At 38.4% G+C, this 20892-nt stretch overlaps 1 protein-coding gene across 1 annotated transcript; it reads left to right on the forward strand.

Moving 5' to 3' along the window:
* Positions 1–110: 110 nt before the first annotated feature.
* LOC100367893 (large ribosomal subunit protein mL39-like) lies at positions 111–18862 on the forward strand. Its single transcript, XM_002738912.4, has 10 exons — positions 111–259; positions 762–959; positions 4649–4788; positions 6535–6634; positions 6934–7108; positions 8340–8472; positions 9373–9405; positions 9653–9703; positions 16906–16953; positions 18439–18862. The coding sequence occupies exons 1-10, from the start codon at positions 211–213 to the stop codon at positions 18505–18507; spliced, it is 996 nt and encodes a 331-aa protein (XP_002738958.1). The 5' UTR covers positions 111–210; the 3' UTR covers positions 18508–18862.
* Positions 18863–20892: the final 2030 nt, after the last annotated feature.

A 20892-nucleotide genomic window follows, 5' to 3' on the forward strand; every position in this document is an offset into this window, starting at 1 on the left:
AACAATAATTAATTATTAAAGTATGACGAAGTACTAACATTATAGCTCTTGAACTATCACAATGTACCGGAAAGACCTAGCCTTATTGAAATCGTTGTAGTACAGAGGCTGGACAAGAGGTCACTTCTGGGGTCAAATACGATAACATCCCACATGTGTGAATGGTGTTGTGGTTGACATTCACTAAGAAAACGCACATATCTACTAAAAATGTGCAGTAGGCGGGTCTTCAGGGACTTTTCAAAGTTGTTTACTGTTCGTAAGTATAACTCTTAGTAAATAATACGATGTTTGAAAACCTGTCCTTGCCAAAACAAAACACTGAAAAATGATTGATGCTTAGTGCTTCCTAAGTTTTGTCCATTTCCAGACTATGTTTATATATTAAGTACGCCTCTATCATTCGTCAATCATCCTATAAAAAATGGCTATTTGGATTAATTTCATCAAAACTGATTAAAGCGAATATGCAAATTATTGTCTTGCCTCACCCCTTACCTGATCCCTAACACTGCAGCCCCCAATGTAATTCAATATACCCTCTTGGCTAATCCTCTTTAGGACACGTATAGTTATCTGGAGGGGCATATACAATTATATTGGGGGACAGGCGTGTTAGGATTAAGGGTCGTTCTTTCCTGCATCAGGGTTCATGTGTGCCTTTTTCAATAGTAATGATATATTTTTATCAAAAGTGTTTTCAGTCAATTTTTTTTTCAGTTGAGTTTTTTTAACTTGAATACATTTTTCGTATGTTGCAGGAGGGTATTGCAGTAAAACTACTCTGTCAAATTCTGAAGTCCGAGCACTGAGAAATGAGATATTTGAGAATGAGAAACAAAGACAGATGGCACTGGTAACAAGAGTTGAGAAAATACAAGTTAAAAATGTTGATGACATAAATCCATGTAAACTTATCATGAATAAAGGTTTATCAACGCCGTACAATATTGCAATGCGTAAGTAATTAAATATGTATCTGTCTATACAATACTGTAAAATACTTTATTTACGCTTGTAATTAATTTTCGCTATTTTCGCTGAAGGGATGATTCAGTGAAAATAAAATCCAGCGAATACATCTTTTTGTCAATGTTTTACATTCAACTCGTCAAAAATCAGTGAAATTAAACTCCATATAATACGCTCGAAAAATCTTTTCAGTGAAAATTAATTCCAGCTAACATAAATCATTTCACAGTACTCTTTATTTTCAAGTCATTACATTACTGAGCATGTGCAATGTGCATTCTAAGATGAAGACTAGGTTTTTTGTGAGTCTGTTTAATATGTTCTGACTTTTTTCCACCAAAGATAACTTGTAATCTACATCTATGCTGTTTTTGTCATTAGCAAATGTAGTAAAATATAGTAAATTCTGTTTTATTTTTTTTTCCTGAAAATTACATTATACATTTACCACCGGTATATACTTAACAATAGTATGTATGCGGGAAAAGTTGGCTATTTCTGGCTCTCCTTTTATGAATTTTACCAACACTTTGAATAATCCAGTGAGATTAATTATTGAGCTATGCTAATTAAATTCCCAACAAAGTTCTGATATAGGAGTAATTTTAGAAACATCCCATTCTAAGACATTGTTGTATTTTAACATTTGAAGTTTCATATAGATTATGGAGATGTTGATCTTTGGATAATTATAAATTTGGGATGTATTTGTGTATTTACCATTTCGATTATTGTGGACCAATTTTGTACACATTTCTTAAACAATTTCAGACCATCAAATACTTACAAATACTTGTGTGGTGTTTTGGTATTTATTTTGTTATTGTATTCTCAGTTTTATGCATGGAATCCTAATTTTAGGGCCAACAGACAAAATTTTAGTATATTTTCAGTTTCTACTCAAAAATTTTTTGCTATTTTTGTCCCAATCCTCTGAAGGAAAGTGCAGACTTATAAACAGGACTGCCTATTTTGTGAATTTCAGTACAACATATTACCTATATTTGACTCCCGTGTGCGAAGCACAAAAGGGAGTCTTTGCAGTTACCCTGTCTGTATGTCTGTTTTTTTTGTTCCACCGTTATCTCAAGAACCACTAATCAAATTTTGGTGAAACTTGATACATAGATGCTCTGGGATAATGCGCAGAGTTGATTAGGTTTTGGTAAAAATCTATGAATATTAATTACCTAATTTGCATGATAATTAGCTGATTTTTAGCTGTTCCAAGACTGTTCCACTGATCGCTGAAGAACCACTCATTGGATTTTGATGAAATTTGGCACATGGACGCTCTGAACTAGTGCGCAGATTTGATTAGTTTTGGGTGAAAATCTATGAATATTAATTACCTAATTTGCATGATAATTAACTGATTTTAAGCTGTTCTATGACTGTTCCACTGATTTTTGAAGTACCACTCATTGGATTTCAATGAAACTTGGCACATGGATGCTCTGAACTAATGCGCAGATTTGATTAGTTTTGGGTAAAAATCTGTTAATATTATTAATTACCTAATTTAAATAATGATTAATCAATTTTCGGCTTTTCCACTGATATCTCAAGTACATGTACTAATCATAACATTTCAATAAAACTTGGGACACTGCACATACCTGATAGTTTTTAGGGTAATATCAGTACATATTAATTACCTAATTTGCATAATTAATTAATTTTCAGCTTTTGATATTTCGAGTAGTAATGATCACGTTTCAATGAAACTTGGTACATAGTTACTTGAGGACTGTGCAGAGACCTAATTAGTTTTTGGGTAAATATTTGTGCATATTAATCACCTTATTAGCATAATTAGTTAATTTTCAGCTTTTCACCTGATATCTCAAGTACTAATCATCACATTTCAATGAGACTTGCGACATAGATATTCTAGGATTAATTTTGGGATAAATAATTGTGCCTATTAATTACCTAATTTGCATAACTAGTTAATTTTTTGCTGTTCTATGATGTCTAAAAACCACTCATTGGATTTCAATGAAACTTTTAAAGAGTACCCATCACATTTCAATGAACCTAAGACTATGCACCAGATTAGTTTTTGGTAAATATTTATGCTTCTTAATCATCTAATTAACATAATTAATTAATACTGATATCTCAAGTATTGATCATCACATTTGAATAAAACTTGGTAAATAAATGCTCTAGGACAATAGACAGTCTGATTAATTGTGGGTTAAAATCTGTTCATATTAATTCTCTAATTAGTATAATAATTAATATTTTTTTGGTTCTAATCACATTTCAATGAAACTTGGTACATTGTGCAGACCTTATTAGTTTTACACTTAAATCTGTTCATATTAGTTACCTTATTTGCATAATTAGTTTTCAGCTATTCCATCAATATCTCAAGTATAAGTAATTTTGAATTAATTTTTAATGTGTCTCCAAAACTCTCAGCACACGGGAGTTCTTTCTAAGCTTTCTTTGATTTATGCATTTCTTTTGATAATTTTTGAACCAAATAAATACATTCCCCTATTGGCTACGAAGAATTTGGGTGGTGTAAAAGTGTTGGTGCTGTAGAGCTTTGTAGAAATTATGCAAATCTACCAAAACAAAACAAAACAAAAAAACACTGACAAAGTTATGACCAATATGTACATTAAAAAAATGAGATACTCTATAGTTTACCCTAAAAAATATAATACAAGCTTGTTGTTAAAATAATTTTAAAACAATCAGAAATTCAAAATCTGGCAAGTTTATATTAACATAGAGTTAAAGACTGACATGGTAAATAAACAGGCACAAGCCGACTTCAAATGAAGGGTCAAATGAAGTCACCCTCGCCCACATCAACAACGGTGTCTAAAAGCTCAACAAAAACACAAGAAACAGTGGTTCATACCATGAATGTCCAGGGAAGCCATAAATAAAAATAGTAGTGAATTTGACAGCTAGACCATTTACTTTTGCCGAAAAATGTGTTTTAAAACCATCAAGTTTCGAATTTTCCGGCACTGTAAGCTCTACTCGCATCATTTTCAAAATGCCTACTTTGCATACGAGGTGAAATAAATGCCACTAGTGCGTTGTATATGTTAGTGAATACAACAGAATGAATTACAGGAAAGAAAACATAGACGAGTGTCTTTGCAACATGGGGCATGAGGTTGTCAAAGCCAGACAAAACATAAAGTGTCTGTCTGAAAACACAGACGGTTCTTGAAATCAAAGCTATCAAACCAAAGTTGTGTATTCATTCATTGGATCATGTGTGGTATTCTTATATGGTAGTAATGAACTTTCAACTTTTCAATGGTGCACAAGTCATTCAAGCTGTCAGTGATGCTTTCTAATTATATCACATTGACTGTGATCAGTCAGTGATCGCTGGAGATGCAAGATGACGCATGCATACGTCAAGTGATGTCATATTTTACAGCTATTTTTTTCATTTCACTTGACAAAGATTTGTGTGATAAGTTTTGTATTAAAAAGTTAAAAAACACACAAATTTGAATATTTGTTTTGAACATCATAAAAAAATAGTTTTAATATTATTTTTTTGCACATATTAATAGTTTTTATGGTTCCTAGCGTAGATGAAACTAAAGTTGGTCTGTGTTGATGCCATTTACATTTTATTTTGGATCAAAATTAATTTACATCTTGTAATTAAATCATAAAATATTTGTTTCAGATTTCAATAAATTTTACCGAGACAGATCGGCATTAGCATTAGTAAATGGTGAATTATGGGATATGTTGAGACCATTAACAGATGACTGTGAAGTCACGTTATTACATTTCAAATCTGATGATCCAAGGGAAGTCAATAAGGTAAGTATTTCACCATATTTGCCTGACTCGGCGTCCCTGCTTGACTGGGCGTCCAACCCACCCCATTTTTTGGCGAATTCAATTTCAACAGATCATACTTCAACATTGATAGTTACCGCACATTGCGTTACCAGAATGTCTTGGGAATTCTCATAGAATGTTGTACAAAACTGCATTCTGATCGGCTAAGATGTTCTATTCACCCTAATGAATGAAATTCTTTCTTTCAGCCAATTTTTTGAGTTGGGTGCTCGTCTAAGCACCCACCCCTAAAACACAATCTTGTGAATTGACTACCTTGGGTGCCAATCAAATGAATACGATAGTTTCACGTTCTACACATTCTGTGTTTATTTTTCTCTGCCATAAATGTGCAAGATCGGATATTCCTGGTCAACAAAAACCCCAGTGAATTACTGTCCTAACATGCACATGGTCAAAATTTTAATAATTTAAATGCGCTTGCAACAGAGATAGTCTGAGAATGAGGACTCATAATTACAACTCCTTGCCTCCATCAATCTCTGTATCTCAATAATGTCTGGGTCGATTTCATTCAAACTTCATACACGCATCAACATGTTCAGACTTTCTACATACACCATGTAACACATTTGCACATGGATCTGTTTCAGAATCTGATTCAAAATAACTTATGTCATTTTCATGCAAGTAATGAGTGTAAATGATTTTTTATCACTAATGTTTCCAGTCATTAAAAATTGGACAGGGACTTGTTTATGAATAATTTCTCTGATTTGTATTTCATATTTATGTACTGTAAAATACTTTATTTTCACTATTTTCGCTGAAGGAATGATTCAGTGAAAATAAAATCCAGTGAATATACACTTTTTTCCTACATTTCACATTAAACTCATCAAAAATCAGTGAAAATAAACTCCTTACAAAACGCCCCAAAAAGCTTTTTCAGCGAAAATTAATTCCAGCGAAAATAAAGTATTCCACAGTATCTATGCTTATGCCACAGTCCTGGCGCATTTCAACCCGTGGGATATTTTACTATAATAGGGTGTGTCTACAACGCGCATTAAAATTTACATATAACATTAGCGCGTAACAAAGATTGAGATAAAGGAAAGAGTGGTATAAACAAAGACCAGTGATTACTTGAAATCTATACCAGGAAGGGGGGGGGGGGGGTAAAAGAAAAGTTATATAACATTTTATTATTTAATAATTTATTAAAATACATAAGTTTGTCCAACTCCCTGTGGTGAAAGTGAATAATTAAATTCCTGTGTCAAAAGCATATTGCAGTATATAATTATCTTGTACCTTTTATATTCATTTACAATTCAGTGAATTGTTGCCAGCTTTGGCAATTGTATTGTAGCATAGCATTTTATTCTTGGATTAGTGTAAACACCATTAAATTCATTAGATCAAGAATCTTTCTTCTACCTTATTTTACAAGCTGTAAAATCTACATCTAGAATCCCCAGTTAGCTCAGATGATCAGTCACATTATCCAGTTCACCATTTGAGCAATGTTTAAATGTAAAACTTTATTTCATTTCACTTAGCATAAACAAAAGATCAGGTGTATTTCACCTCTAGATGGCAGTATGATTGTAATCTGAATTCTTGGCTTAAAATTTTGTTCAAGTTATTTCATTTTCATAGAAATAATGATATACCATCATAATATTTCACATAATTACACTGCTTATGACATTTGCATGTATTTATGTAATTAAATAAATTTTGTTTGTTTTTTTGTAGGCATACTGGAGATCATGCTCACATATGTTGGGAAATATAATAGATAGTGCATTTAAAAATGATTATTTTATTGAATTGGTCAAAGTTCCTGATATTCCTGGTAAGATATTTCAATATGCAACAATGAAATCTGTTAGCAAGACAAACCTAGTAAAGTTGTCTTTTGTGTATGTAGTATTTATAAATTCAGCATTGTATTATTGTGTATGTTACACCGTATTTATAAATCATAGTATTTCTACCTCCAATTGAGCATTGTGCAGTGTTATTTCTGCAATTTAAATTCTCATTCTATTTGGCACTGCTGGATTTTATCTCATCGATCGTTGCTTGGGGGAAATAAATGTCTTTTTGCTTTTTTGATGATTTATAAAATTCTGATTATGTTTGTTATTGCAGTCACTGCCGGTTGTTTTGCGTATGATGCTGATTTGAAAATGGATTCCTGGAAACCTACAACCAAAGAATTGATGTGTTTGGGTCAGGAGGGATTCCGCTTATATGAACAGTCGCTTCCATTTGAAAGATTAGAAGTAGACACGAGTATAGCTTTACAGATCTTCAAACACAATCAGTAAGTAAAGTTCGCTAACAAGTCTAGTGGTAGAGTCATACACGTGATTAGTAAATTCAATACTGCAGAAATTTGTTTAAACAAGGGAACAGGGGCGCAGTGCCCTCATGCCATGGCCATGTGGCTTTTACCCTGGGGAGCAGATCCTCTGGTAACCATAAACTTCTGATTGACCATGCATCACATGTGGCCACAGTCTTAAACTGTGACCTGTCTGATAGTAATTTTGGCCCCAGGGAAGCCATAGAATGCTTCATTTTAACTTAGAATTATCAAAAACTCCACACCCTGGTAGAGAGAACCCCATCTCCCTCACTTGGTGGCGCCGCTAAATTGCAGTGCTCCCTCTTGCAGTTTTTTCCTAGAAAAACTCCTGATACTGTTATGCTCGTGTTCAGTGTATAACATGTACAGACATGCCAGGAAGTATTTACATTACTTTTAATTTACAAACTATGAATCATGCTGAAAGTTGGAGAATTATCTGAATTTATCAAAACGAACATCAAAACGTATTTAGTTTCTGACAGGGTAATTGTAAGATGCTGGGAAGTCTGAATTATTTGTTCTGTTCCAGCCATCAATATGTACATGTATTATTACATTGACCAGATAATACGTATATGTTTCAACTTATAGAAAATGACATTAGCTCATGAATATTCATGAGCTTATATTTACGGTATTCTTCATAGATAATTCAAACCAATTGTTTAGTTTTTATTGCATGACCATTATATTTTTTTGCTTATTATTTTATGTGGAAATGTGTATTATCAGGGGTTTTTCTAGAAAAAATAAACACACAGCACACACAGGCGATTGACCTGGAAATGCCATTTTGGAAGGTTTCTGCGCCGTTTTAACGGTGTATCTATCACCATTGTAATATTTTTGGAGTAATTTTAGTGTATTTGGTGTCCAGACACATTGTCAGCTGGTGTTGCTGGGAAGTTTTCACAGAGAAAAATATATTTGAGAAAGATTTCATGTAGTCAGGCAGCACGAAAATGTGTGGCTCAAGAAATATATTTATGACTTGAAAGCTCAATCGGCATTTCAGTAAGAGGGCACCAGCCGAGAGTATCAGGGCGCTGCGCCCCTGTTCCTCGGTTCAGAAAACCCCTGTATTATATTTTATAAACATATTTTGGGGTTCATTTTATTGAATGATATCATTGATTGTATCTTGCAGGCATGTCTGTGTAACCAATGTGTATTTTTTTTACAGATATAAAAAGCAACAAATAGAAGAATGTGGAAGGTCTTCTATAGTGTTATATAGGTGTGGTGATTTTGTAGATATCAGTGATGGTCCCATGGTTACCAATACAGGATTTGCACGCAATTATTCAGTTACAGCAGTAAGTGTTTAGTTGCAGCCGTGAGTGTTTAGTTGCAGCAGTGAGTGTTTATTTGCTGCAGTGAGTATTTATTTGCAGCAGCAAGCGAGTGTTTAGTTGCAGCAAGCGAGTGTTTAGTTGCAGCAAGCGAGTGTTTAGTTGCTGCATCAAGTGTTTAGTTGCTACAGCAAGTGTTTAGTTGCTACAGCAAGTGAGTGTTTAGTTGCAGCGAGTGTTTAGTTGCAATAAGCAAGTGAGTGTTTATTTGCAGCAGTGAGTATTTAGTTGCAGCAGCAAGCGAGTGTTTAGTTGCAGCAGTGAGGATTTAGTTGCAGCAGCAAGCGAGTGTTTAGTTGCAGCAGTGAGGATTTAGTTGCAGCAGCAAGCGAGTGTTTAGTTGCAGCAGTGAGGATTTAGTTGCAGCAGCAAGCGAGTGTTCAGTTGCAGCGAGCATTTAGTTGCAGCGAGTGTTTAGTTGCAATAAGCAAGTGTTTAGTTGTAGCAGCAGTAAGGTTTAATTACTAAAACAAACTGTCAAAATCAAAAAGCATCTATTTTCCTTATATCATTAAGACAAAATGCAAAAGAGATTGTGACATTAGCTTCAGCCATGTTGGCTTTGTAAAGAGTGACCTAAGTGGTCAAATGGGGGGGGGGGCAATTTCTCAATAAAACAGATAGCACCCTAGCAGGATGTGAATACATGTATTGCCAAAATGACTCCCTGCAATGTAAAAAATATCAATGGCATTGTCGTGTGGAAAAGAGATTATTCAAAGATGATTTGGTGGTGATTTTTGTTTCCCAAACTAAATTTATTGTTACTTATTTAAATAATGAATGAATATACCTAATGATTTTAGAGTTTGATATTAATCTTATGTAAACAGTAATATTAATATTTTGTTTATTAATTGACAGGTGCATGACATCATCAGTAAAACTTCATCAAGGGTAAGTTGAGTGATTGTGTTCTCATACCTACTCTAAGGAACGCATATAAACCAAAAATCTGTTTTACTGAATCATTAAAATATTACTTTTTTTGACAAAAGAAAAACTCCTTATTTACATAACATGTGCATATGTCATCTGAGGAAGGTATATGTTTTACATTATTAGTGATGCATGTACTTCACACTTACTATGACATGTATGCACCATGTAATGATGTAATAGCAAATCCACAAATCTATTGCAGGGTTGCCTTCAGAGGTTCCAGGGAGTAGCATTACCAAGAGACTTTTACAAGGTTAGTGCTTTACACATATCACTTCATTTAGTATTTTATTTGACCATGTTAGTTACCCTAAATTTCCAGGAAGAATGAGAGGGAAATCAATGATTCCTATAACCTTACAAACATATATTTTGCACATAAAAAAATTATTCGTTTACTCCTGTGTAGTGGATGACCAGAACATGACTGAGAAAATAGATTATTTACATACCGTACTTCCCCAATCATAAGCCCCTCCCCGAATATAATCCCACTCCTATTTTTACATAAAAATTGTGATTGGTACAGTAGTTTGGTTCATACGTTTGAGAAAACTGGCATTAATTTTAAACTACATAGTGAATGTACGCAACATGGTTCGCCCCTTTTCTATTCTGTTATTTACTCAGGATGAATCCCAATTTTGCAATAGTGAAGTAATCTTTGAGTGGTAGCTTTCAAAATGCCAAAATGTGACCGTAAAGTCATGAAACATGGTCATTGACATAGTTTTACTTTCCGAATAATCCTATCCATTGAGACTATGGTGAATGGGGTGTGAACAAGTAAACTATTTTATGTTCAAATATATCCTCCACTTTACCTTTCGAAAATTGTGAATCACCATTTTTTTGGGGTAAAAAATCACTGCTCACATTTTAACATCGTGGTAATTCACTTCAGCACCAGAACACAGCATTTTAGTTGGGTAATGAAGGAATTGACCTGACATCAAGAGTTTACTTTCGATCGAAAACATCCCACAATGAAAATAATGATAAAGATTTTGTCTTCAACTGTTTTTCCACAGACCCTACCCATTTTTACACCATAAATTCGGACTGTATGTAAATTGTATTTTTATGAACATGTTTTTTTTTTTTTGTAAAATTGTCATGAAAAGCAATCATGACTTGTTTTTAGCTCTGCTGTCGACTTTGTCGAGCGGAGCTTATCATATGAGTGATTGTCCATCGTCGTCCATCATCGTCGTCCATGTCAATGTTTTACTTTTTCGACTTCTTCTTGAAAACTACAAGCCTGAATGCTTTGATACTTGGTGTATATGTACCTTGGGTAGACCTCTCTCAGATTTGTTCATTTCATGATAATATCTTCAAATTCACTACGTTCAATTACCCACCATAGACTCCGGTCAAAATGACTATTTTGAACTGTAGGCATTAATCAGCGATTCTGCCGGTGACGGAGAAATACAATCTAGGTCATGGGAAGCCCCATGACCTCAAGATTCTTTTACCCCTTAGGTCACGAACCCACGTGACCGAGACCACATGGCAGCGCCATAGGTAGCCGTCAATCACTCTTCATTTTTCTCTGCCTCGTCGGGGAATGGTTCTGAGCGGCTCTGTTGCTTTTCCTGTCCGGGTTTCTAGCGTGGGTCGTCGCCGCAGCCACGGCATCCGACATTCTAGCTGGTAGGATAAGTTTTCCTTGTCTTTTTACCCTCGTGTCGTTTTCCCTTTTGTGTGTTATGCTTTTCCACAACAAAGAAATTAAAACCCGGCACCACTACATAACCACATGTTGGTTTCATGGCGACACCTTTTACAACTGTATTTCGTTTCCCTCATGCATGTCGTCTTTTATTTTCAATGTATTTAGCAATATATAGATTTAATGACAGCACCAGGGCTCGTTGCCATTTTTCTTTCCGATCTCCTTGTGTTTCGAGTCGACCGTGCAGTAGTTATATTCAGAATTTACCATCATAGAACCCGCATCTGAGATACTTTGTCGTAGCTACGTGCGGGGTTCGGGTTTTTTTGTGTGAAGGTGTGTGTTTTTTCACTGGAGTTTTGAGGCCTGAGATTTTCTTTCAGAGCAATGTCGCGTGTCCAGTAAACAAATCGGTTAAAGTGAGTTGCGTGTTTTGCATGAGTGGAAAGTCCTCGCGCTCGGCTACCGGTACTTCGTGTACCGGGACGTTGAGTAAGAGGCCCGACGGTGGAGCTACCGATATTTTTCTCGGCCTCCCCAGCTGATCGGAGGGCATCCTCACAGTCTGTTTTTTCAGGTGGTGGTTTACTCCTATGGAGCCCGTTGCAAGTCCTTTTGTGGACCCTTCCTCGCACGGCGCCGGGTTTGCCTCCGAGTTGAGGGTAGATCAGACGCAGTCGGAGCGAGCTGTCTCCACTGTGTCCCTTTGGTGGGCAAGCAGGAAGAGACACGAAAGCATGTTTGCATTCAAACACGTCTCTTCCGGGGAACCCCCGTTCCCAGTCGCGACTCTCCCACGATTTTGGGGGGAAGCCGAGGCTCAGGCTAATTGCACCGGGCCCCCTCTGGAGCCTCGGGCACTGAATGCCAACGGGGTGCTGGCAGCCAAGCCTCCGATCTCGGGGCAGGGCTTTCAGGGCAGGGCAGGGCACACGTTGACCCCCCCCCCTACTTTCAGCCAGCTAGGGTTCGTCACGCGGTACCGGTGCAATGGTACCGAATTTATCCTTGTGTCCGGTCTCTGCTGTGGGTTTTGATTCATTTCTTACTGACCCTGTCATGAGAAGCACAGTCGAACACGCTCCCTCTCACATATTTAAAATGAAAGAGGACACAGTTCCGTCGCGTCTGATACAGCCGGTACTCCGGGCAGTCCCAGAGTCTTCCATCTGTATGACTCGGTGATCCATGCTTTTGGGGTGAGGCGGAGTATCATCAATCCCAGTGATACTATGTAGATACCCTCATCCTTGATCCTAAAGCGGCCACCTAAAGTTGCTTCAACGCTTATGGAATCACTGGCGTCGGGATCCAAAGCAACCCCGTCGGCACGTCTCTCCCTGCCCGTCGGAGTGCGGAGTGGGGTGCTGAGCATGCAAACGGTGTTGATGGGCGGCGTTGGTCAGCCACGGAGGATGTAATGTTTAAGGCCCCCGGGTGGGGATAACATCAGGCAACGCTTCCCACTGGACCAAACGCTACCCGGTCGGTGTGGTTCCGGGATCAGACCCCATAGCGTGGGATGAGACCAAAACTCCCCCAACCGGATTCCAAGGCTCCTTCCCCAGACCCGGTACCACGAATTTGGCAAAGGGGGATAGCCGCGTTCCATGGGTGTCTTTGCCAATTGACGACAACCCATCCAGCCCTGAGGGCAGAGTTGCTTGAGCGCATTATTGTGCGTGCCCAGGATTCTGGAGACCTTGGAGGCAGAACGCACCAGCCTCCTAGACCAGGTGACATTTTTACTGGTGGGCCACCGCACATCTACATGCGACACACATGCTCTCTTGGCCGGGGCCACTTCTGTGCTACGAGACGCGGCTTTAGACACACCCTTAGATGCACGTGTTTTCGCCGACAAGCTGAGCCGGGGTACGTCCTCACCTCAGTGACGCAGACTGGACATTCTCCACCTTCTTTGTTCAGGGAATGGTGGGTACAGTCTCGGAGCTTCGAAGTGCAATGAACCAGAGGGTTCAGATCGAATCCGCTAGCCAGTTGGCCCTGCCATGGGATAGCGAATGGCACCCCAAGCACCGAAAACACAGCGCCCTAGGGCATCGTCCGCTAGCCAGAGTCAGCCAGGAGGCAAGCGCTTATACCCTTCTATGGGAGGGAAGAGTAGTGGCGCGCCCCCAGGGAGGAAAGAGCCAGGTGGTGGCTCCTCACCCTCTCTGGGCGGACGTCTACCCTGGTAACAGATGCCTCCCCCAGGGTTGGGGAGCGCATCTATTGGGCCAACAAGCCCAAGAATATGGCCCCCGCATTAGTTTTGGGACTACCATATCAACCGGCTCGAACTGAGAGCAGTGTACTTAGCACTACCACGCTTTCTACCCGTAGTTCGAGACCACAGAGTCCTGCTTCGCACAGGCAACGCAGCGGTGGTCTCCTTCAAGAATCCTCCTTTGGTGCCTGGAAAACAATGTGGAGCTAACCACACACAACCTTCCAGGGATGAGGAACAGTTTGGCGACGCCCTTTCAGGGCACGGAGTGGCTGTTACCCCAGTGGGTAGCCTCCAGGCTGTTTCGGCTGTGGGACGGTCCAAGGTTGGACTGGTTTGCCGCACCCCGGAACGCCAAGCTCCCGACACACGTAACACTCCTGCTGACTCCAGGAGCCTGGGCCAGGGTCGCTTTGCTAACCCCGTGGACCCACTTAGTTGTGTACGCCTTTCCTCCCTTCCCGCTAGTTCACCGGGCACCGGAGAAAACTTTGACAGGTGCACACCCGTATATTATCATGGATCGCATCCAATTGGCCAAGCAAGGCCTAGTTTCCACTTCTGTTGGAAATGCTAGTCAAAACACCATCAGTGCTTCCGGACTTACCGGACCTGCCGTCTCAACCAGAGGGCACACTACCAACGAGCCCAGCGGGGGTATCACTTACCCGCATAGAGGCTCTCATTAGACCCGCACATACGAAAGCTTTATCTGAGCGGGCTGCCAATGTCCTGGCCAGGGCGAACAGGGATTCCACCAACGCAGCCTACATTTCTAGGCTGCGAGCATACACTGATTGGTGTAGCGGAAGGGAGATTGATCCATACCACCCCTCTATTGGCAAGGTAGCAGGCTCCTTCGTCCACCTGTTTGACGAAGTGGGTTTGTCCTACGCAGCGATCATTGGCTACAGGTCGGCCTTGTCCCCAACCACTCAAATGTACGGTAACAAGACTAGCCGATTGTCCTATTATTAGGAGACTATTTACTGCTTTCCGGATGCCAGGACCCCATACAATGAAGCCACCCAACTGGGACTCGTCGGCTGTGTTGTCTGCTCTAAGCAGACCGTCCTTTGAGCCTTTCCAATCAGCACCACTCAAATTTTTGACGTGGAAAATAGTCTTCCTACTGGCCCTCGCCTCAGGTAGGCGTCGGCCAGAGCTGGGGGGGGGGGCATTGTCCTTCTAGGATGATGGACCGCTGTTATGGACAATCAAGTTTTGCTAAAGACACGAATCGGGTTTCTCGCCTAGAACTAAATCCCAGGACATGATCCTCACGCGATCGTCATCCCCCGGCTGTCAAATGTTGTCTCCCCGGAGGGTCAGGAGGAATTGCCTTCTCCACCAGGTTCGAGCATGCAGTTGCCACCAAACCGTACTAAGGATTTGGAACGGGGTGCCAGGCACACATTTTTGTGTTATGGCCCAGGCAGGCAGGATAGGCCGGCCTCCCCAACTTCCATAACCAGGTGGTTTACTGCGACTGTATTAGAGGTCTAATACTTTATATTCCTCGACACAGAGCTCGCAAAGACACCAAGTATGAGCGCATGAGGTCTGTGTGATGGCTAACTCGCTAGTGCTAGCGTCAGGCGCCCCCCCCTCGAGCACACATGGAGGGCGGGCTTCTGGAGAACATCTTTATCAACTACCATCTATGAGACATCGAATCCATTGAAAAAGGTCTCTCTAGGTTGAGTCCCGTCGTAGCGGGTCAGTCTTGGTTTGCTGACCCAGCCCGAACGACTGCTAGGGTCCCTGCGCATAGGCAATAAGTCAGTCTGGCATTTTATGCAGACAGATTTCTCTACCATCAGCACTCCCCTGGGAGCTCCCAAGTCCTGCTTTGCGGCCTATGCCCTCATGCAGAACTGTTTCGGTCTTTACTTCGAAAGCTTACTACCCCCCAGACTTTGGTTGGGGTCTAACTTTCTCGGGCACACCGAACCCTGTCACCGTAGCAGCATTTTGGCTCCTTGCTCTGGGGACAGCACAGGCAAGGTAAGACACCATCCTTTTTTGGGTCTTAACTAGGATGTTGAGTTTGTTTTCATCTCGGACTGGGAAAAGACTTTCATAATTTTTTCTGTTTGCTCGGAAAAACCCGCCACCTATCGGTGTCTGACTACAGTTCAAAATAGTCATTTTGACTGACCGGAGTCTATGGTGGGTAATTGAACGTAGTAAATTTAGGCGAGGGTTCTCCAAACCCACCTATTCACATAGTTCATACCCACCATAGACTCCGGGTACCCCCCAACCTCTCCACTCTTTCCGTCGCGTTGGTCTAAGTCCTCGAGGCGGAGAAAGAAACCAGAGTGATTGACGGCTACCTATGGCGCTGCCATGTGGCCTCGGTCATGTGGGTTCGTGACGTAAGGGGTAAAAGAATCTTGAGGTTATGGGGCTTCCCCTGATCTAGATTCTATCTCTCCATCACCGGCAGAATCGCTGATTAATGCCTACAGTTCAAAATAGTCATTTTTACTGACCGGAGTCTATGGTGGGTATGAACTTTGTGAATAGGCGGGTTCGGAGAAGTCCAACTGCTTTGATATTACAAATATATGTACTGTATGTGGACCACTCTCAGATTTGTTCATTTTTTAATGATAACTTTAGTTCTCTAATTTTGGTGAATATTTTTGTCATTTTTGGTAAAAAGTGATATTTTCGACTTCTTGTTAAAAGCCGCAAGTCCAATTGCTTTGATATTACATATATAGGTACTACATGTGGACCTCTCTCAGATGTGTTCATTTCATGATGATATCTTCAATTCCCTAATTTTAGTGAATATTTTTGTCATTTTTGGTAAAAAGTGATATTTTTGAATTCCTGTTGAAAACAGCAAGTCCCATTGCATTGATACTATACATATTGTTCATTTTTTAATGATATCTTTAGTTCTTTAATTGAAATGTGCATTGCTAACAGCGGAGCTATCTCAGCCGACAGGCTGCTTGTTTATTTTGTTACTAGAAATGCGCATATTTTACTTGGCCTAAAAGATGTGAATTCAGATACTAAATGACCGCCGAAATAAAGTTAAATATCTAAATGATTGCATGACACACAATTGTCCCCACTATACCTGGACTACATACTGATCAATCACATTCACCTGATTGTGTTGGTATCAATACGTACAGTTGTTCAGGCTTTGTTCCCATTGTTCATATACATTTACATATCAGTTATTGCAGGAAGACGTGCAATAATCAACTCTATAGACTCTTTTTCGTGAGTCCCAAGTTTTATGTCTCTTTTTTGAGTTTCCCTGAAAGGCCTCTCCCACAGGAAAGTGCAAGGGTCTTGACTTCAGAAAAGGGTCTATTAACATGAGTTTGTATAAGATAAGGGATGAATGCCAAACACTGACATTAAATCCTTGGTAATCAAAGGACAAGGTGTTATACACCTCACCTATGTACATATACACCTCATCATTTACATACTGCATTACTAATAGAGCAAATACGGTACTCATAATTTGCACTAGAATGTGTTGACAGTGTATTTCCCATATTTTGTCTAGATTCATCACACAACATGGGAACCAATTGAAGAAAGGGCCAGTAAACCTGTAAGTAGGAATACATTCTCTATTGAATATTCATCATTTCAAGGGCTGATAATTTCAAGGGCTCTGAATACGATAATATAATGTTAGAAAATTTGCAAACCGAATTACTTTGCATATCAGTAAAATTTTAGATTATTCATTTTATTGAATAATTTATTTTTACATGCTAGATATGTCGTAGTAATTTCAAATTTTTTTAGGAACAAAAACCTGAACGTTAAATTGATACATAACACACACAGAACTTGATTGTACAATAGGGTGTTGCATACAGTATGCAAATCTGCCGACTTAATATCTTAGTTATGCACATGACATTGCAAATCTAGGTACTCTTGTATTCTGGTGCCTGAATTATTTTGATTGGCTGCTATACTGATTCAATTTATGAATTTTTAAATATAGTACTAGTAGTAGTAGCAGTGCCAGCGACAACGACACATTACTCAAAGAATCTCCAAATCCATACTAATGAAATTCAGCAATTTTCTTTCACATTATGAGTTTGAGAATTTTTTGGGGGGGAATTCCTTCTCAAGAAACCTTAAGTATCACATTAAGACATACTGGTTTGCAAAGATTGACTTGCCAAATATTTTATTGACACATAATAAACATTTGAAAAAAAAAAGTTATTCTTTCTCGTCAAGTTTTATTTCAATAGTGAATTTTCAGACCTCCACTCACTGTTCTGTGAGAAAGTCTTTAAATGATCTCACAATTAATTCTTATCCTTTAATATACTGTTTGTTTTCTGATTCGATTTAATTTTCGCAATATTTCTGATGATCTGTGAGCAGTTCTCCATTGCAAAATGGCTGTCAGAATTAAGTACATTTGATTGCAGCACACAATGAAATTCTTTGTAGTTAACCTGTCTGTGTGTATGCTTGTCCACTTCTCCACTGATATTTCAAGAACCACTATTCAATTTACCAGAAAACTAAGTACATAGATGCTTAAGGATAATGCACAGACCTGATTATTTTTTGTGTAATCTATGCATAATAATTACCAAATTTGCATAATAATTGAATTAGTCAGTTTCCAGCTCATACAACAATGACTCAAGAACAACTCAAAAAAATTTAAATGAAACTTAATGCGTGAATGCTCTGTGATGATGCACAAACATTGTTGATATTGAATACCTAATTTGCATAAAAATGATATCTCAAGAAGCATGTTTACAAATTTTAAAGAAATTTATTACATACCAAGTAAGTGATATGGAGTGAAATAAATCAAATTTTTTTTTTTATTTTAATATTTCTAGAGTTTTCTCTTAGTATTATAAACTTAATACTGTGGATCAGATGAGTATCATATTGTGTGGAGCAGATCTGTATTAATTGATAGGCTTCCTGTTTGAGGTCTGATCAATCAATCAATTGATAAATTTTAAATATTCCCTATGCCTCCCATACCCTCAGCATATGGAAGTTTTTTTTCTAGGCGTTCTTTAAATTTTTCTTTATATTTAAGGTGTACATTGACAGTGAAGGACCCTGGGAAGCTGACAAAGAAAACTTGAAAGATGAAGCATCTGGTTGATAATTTTTTATCCTCTGAATAAAAAGCAGACTTTTGGTGAATGGCACTGTAAACTGACCAAGCAAGATACCACATTATTGTTGGACATGTCTTTTAACCGCTTTCACAATTTTTCTTTGAAATTCTTGGACAATATCAGCACGAAACTTGCTATTGTTGACACTATTGTTTCTCCTACAGTGCATCGTGCCACATAAACCATATTTTATATTCAGCACTACATAACAGGGCTGTGTGACCACCATTCTATCGCAATGAATTATGGCAATTCAGTTTTCTATCTCTAGTCAAACAAGCAGTATCTTACAATGCTAAAAAGTCTTGATTTCAATAAATTAACTTGTTTAATAAATAACTTGTCTAGGGTCTGGATCCACCTTTTCCTCCCGCCCCTTCCCTAAGTAGGAATTCCACACTTAATCCAAAGCATCAACCACTAATGAGAACCAGGTTCTTCAGTTAAATCAAAAACATTCAAATCTACTAAATCAAATTAGTGTGAACGCCATGTGCCCCCTTACCCTGGGGAGCAGATGCTCAGGCAACCATAACATTCTGATTGACAAGGGATCACATGTGACCACAGTCTTCAACTGTGACCTGTCTGATAGTAATTTTGGCCTTAAGGAAGCCACAGAATGCTCTATTTTAACTTGAGATTGAGATTGAGTTTTTGAAGTCCTTGCAAACTTCAATTTAATGTTTGAGTAATTCCTGAAATTATAATAAATCAAATTTAGTGTTTGATATTTTTATTTCAATGCATGCCAAGTACAAAAGTTGATACTGAACTTTTTATCCTGGACTGAATTATTTTTTTTTATTGGAATAAAGATTAATTTAATTCCTTTAATAGTTGTGATGATTTGAAGTTTCATTTGCATTTTTGGATTAACTTTTATTATGCAAATTAGCACCTGACTCTTGAATTGTTGAATGTTGTCCTTGGGTAGTTACAATTTGAGTTTCCAATTTTTTGCAATGTGTTTTTTCTAACAATGAAAAAAAAATTAAATCTGGTATGTAATGGATTTTCCACCACGATCCAAGTACTTTAATCAACTATCCTAGATATAATATCAAAAACTAAGTGTTCCCAGAACACGTTTTGAGGACAACCAAGTTCTCACTCAGATGCCACTCCATAAATGGTTCTAAAGACAATGATGACAATGTTACACATCCATTGCCCAGCTGGTTCTAAAGCAGTTGGTCGACTGCTACTTGTACATTGTTGCTTCAGTTGCCTACCCAGTATTATTAATTCATTATTGCAGGATGTAAAGTAGAAAAGTTCGGACATCCCATATTAGAAAAGAAAAATATATAAAAACCTGACTTGTAATTTTAATGCCCCAGAGTAGCTGTTTGCTCGTGAAAACATGATTGGGCGTACAATACATATCTGCGTCTGTATTTAGTTTTTTCAAAATTTTGTCGAATTATATGCTTTTTCATACATCAACGTTGCCGCGAACACGAAACTACACGAATAAATCTTGAAACGCCGAAATATACGTGCAAAGTTACAACACCTCGGTTGCAAGCAGAACATTTGTACATGTGTTTGTTTCTCTCCTCTGCTTTGTTGTTTTCATATCTTGATTTAGATTACAAGTGCATGTAGTAAAATCAATAAACTACATAACTAATAATTTTAATGCCCCAGAGTGTATCAATGTTGTAGGATACAAACACAGTCAGCTGGCGCACAATTGATAGTAAAATAAATACAATAATTACTATATGGAGGCCGCCATCTTGAATACGACATGAAACTAACTAAAGACAAGTTGTGAAACGTGTTTTTCAGATTCCTACATATCAGGACAAAAAATGCCAATCTTTCACAGCCAAACAATCCATTGAGGATCATATTCGAATGGTCGAATTCAAATTTTGTTGGTGTGGAAAAAATCACTAGCTACGAACACCATAGAACACTTTCCTGGGGTGTTTGTCATTCCAACTCAGCAGCCAATCAGGGATGGCCTTACAGTTAGATGACAATTTCGGTTTCAGATACCCCGGAAAGTGTTCTATGTCTTTGTGTAAACCCAAAATCATCCGTGTTTAGGAAATCATAAATTCTAATTAAGATAATAGACGGTGGAAATGCAATAAATTTAATATTCTACCATAACTGACTTCTTTCATACCACATACATAAATAGTTGCAGTATTTCTGAGCTGTTTGAAAAGCATGTTGCTGCAGGACTGCCATACATTTTGTGCCCACTTAGTATTGAATCGCCATTACCTGAGTGCACAAGGAAGCGGATTGTACAATAGTGCCATTTGAACCACCAAGCTGTGCAATCCAGCTCAAAGGGAGCATATCATATTACAACATCTAAATATGGTGCCGAGTGTCAGCTTTGTGAT

Source organism: Saccoglossus kowalevskii, chromosome 5, assembly GCF_978046115.1.
Source record: "Saccoglossus kowalevskii chromosome 5, keSacKowa6.1, whole genome shotgun sequence".
NCBI classification, from domain to species: domain Eukaryota; kingdom Metazoa; phylum Hemichordata; class Enteropneusta; family Harrimaniidae; genus Saccoglossus; species Saccoglossus kowalevskii.

Excerpts from the sequence above, each read along its gene's own strand:
- LOC100367893 (XM_002738912.4), top strand. The coding sequence starts at position 211 with ATGTGCAGTAGGCGGGTCTTCAGGGACTTTTCAAAGTTGTTTACTGTT. Across the intron at positions 260-761 it reads TTCAAAGTTGTTTACTGTTC|GAGGGTATTGCAGTAAAACT; the intron begins GTAAGTATAACT and ends CGTATGTTGCAG. Across the intron at positions 960-4,648 it reads GCCGTACAATATTGCAATGC|ATTTCAATAAATTTTACCGA; the intron begins GTAAGTAATTAA and ends TATTTGTTTCAG.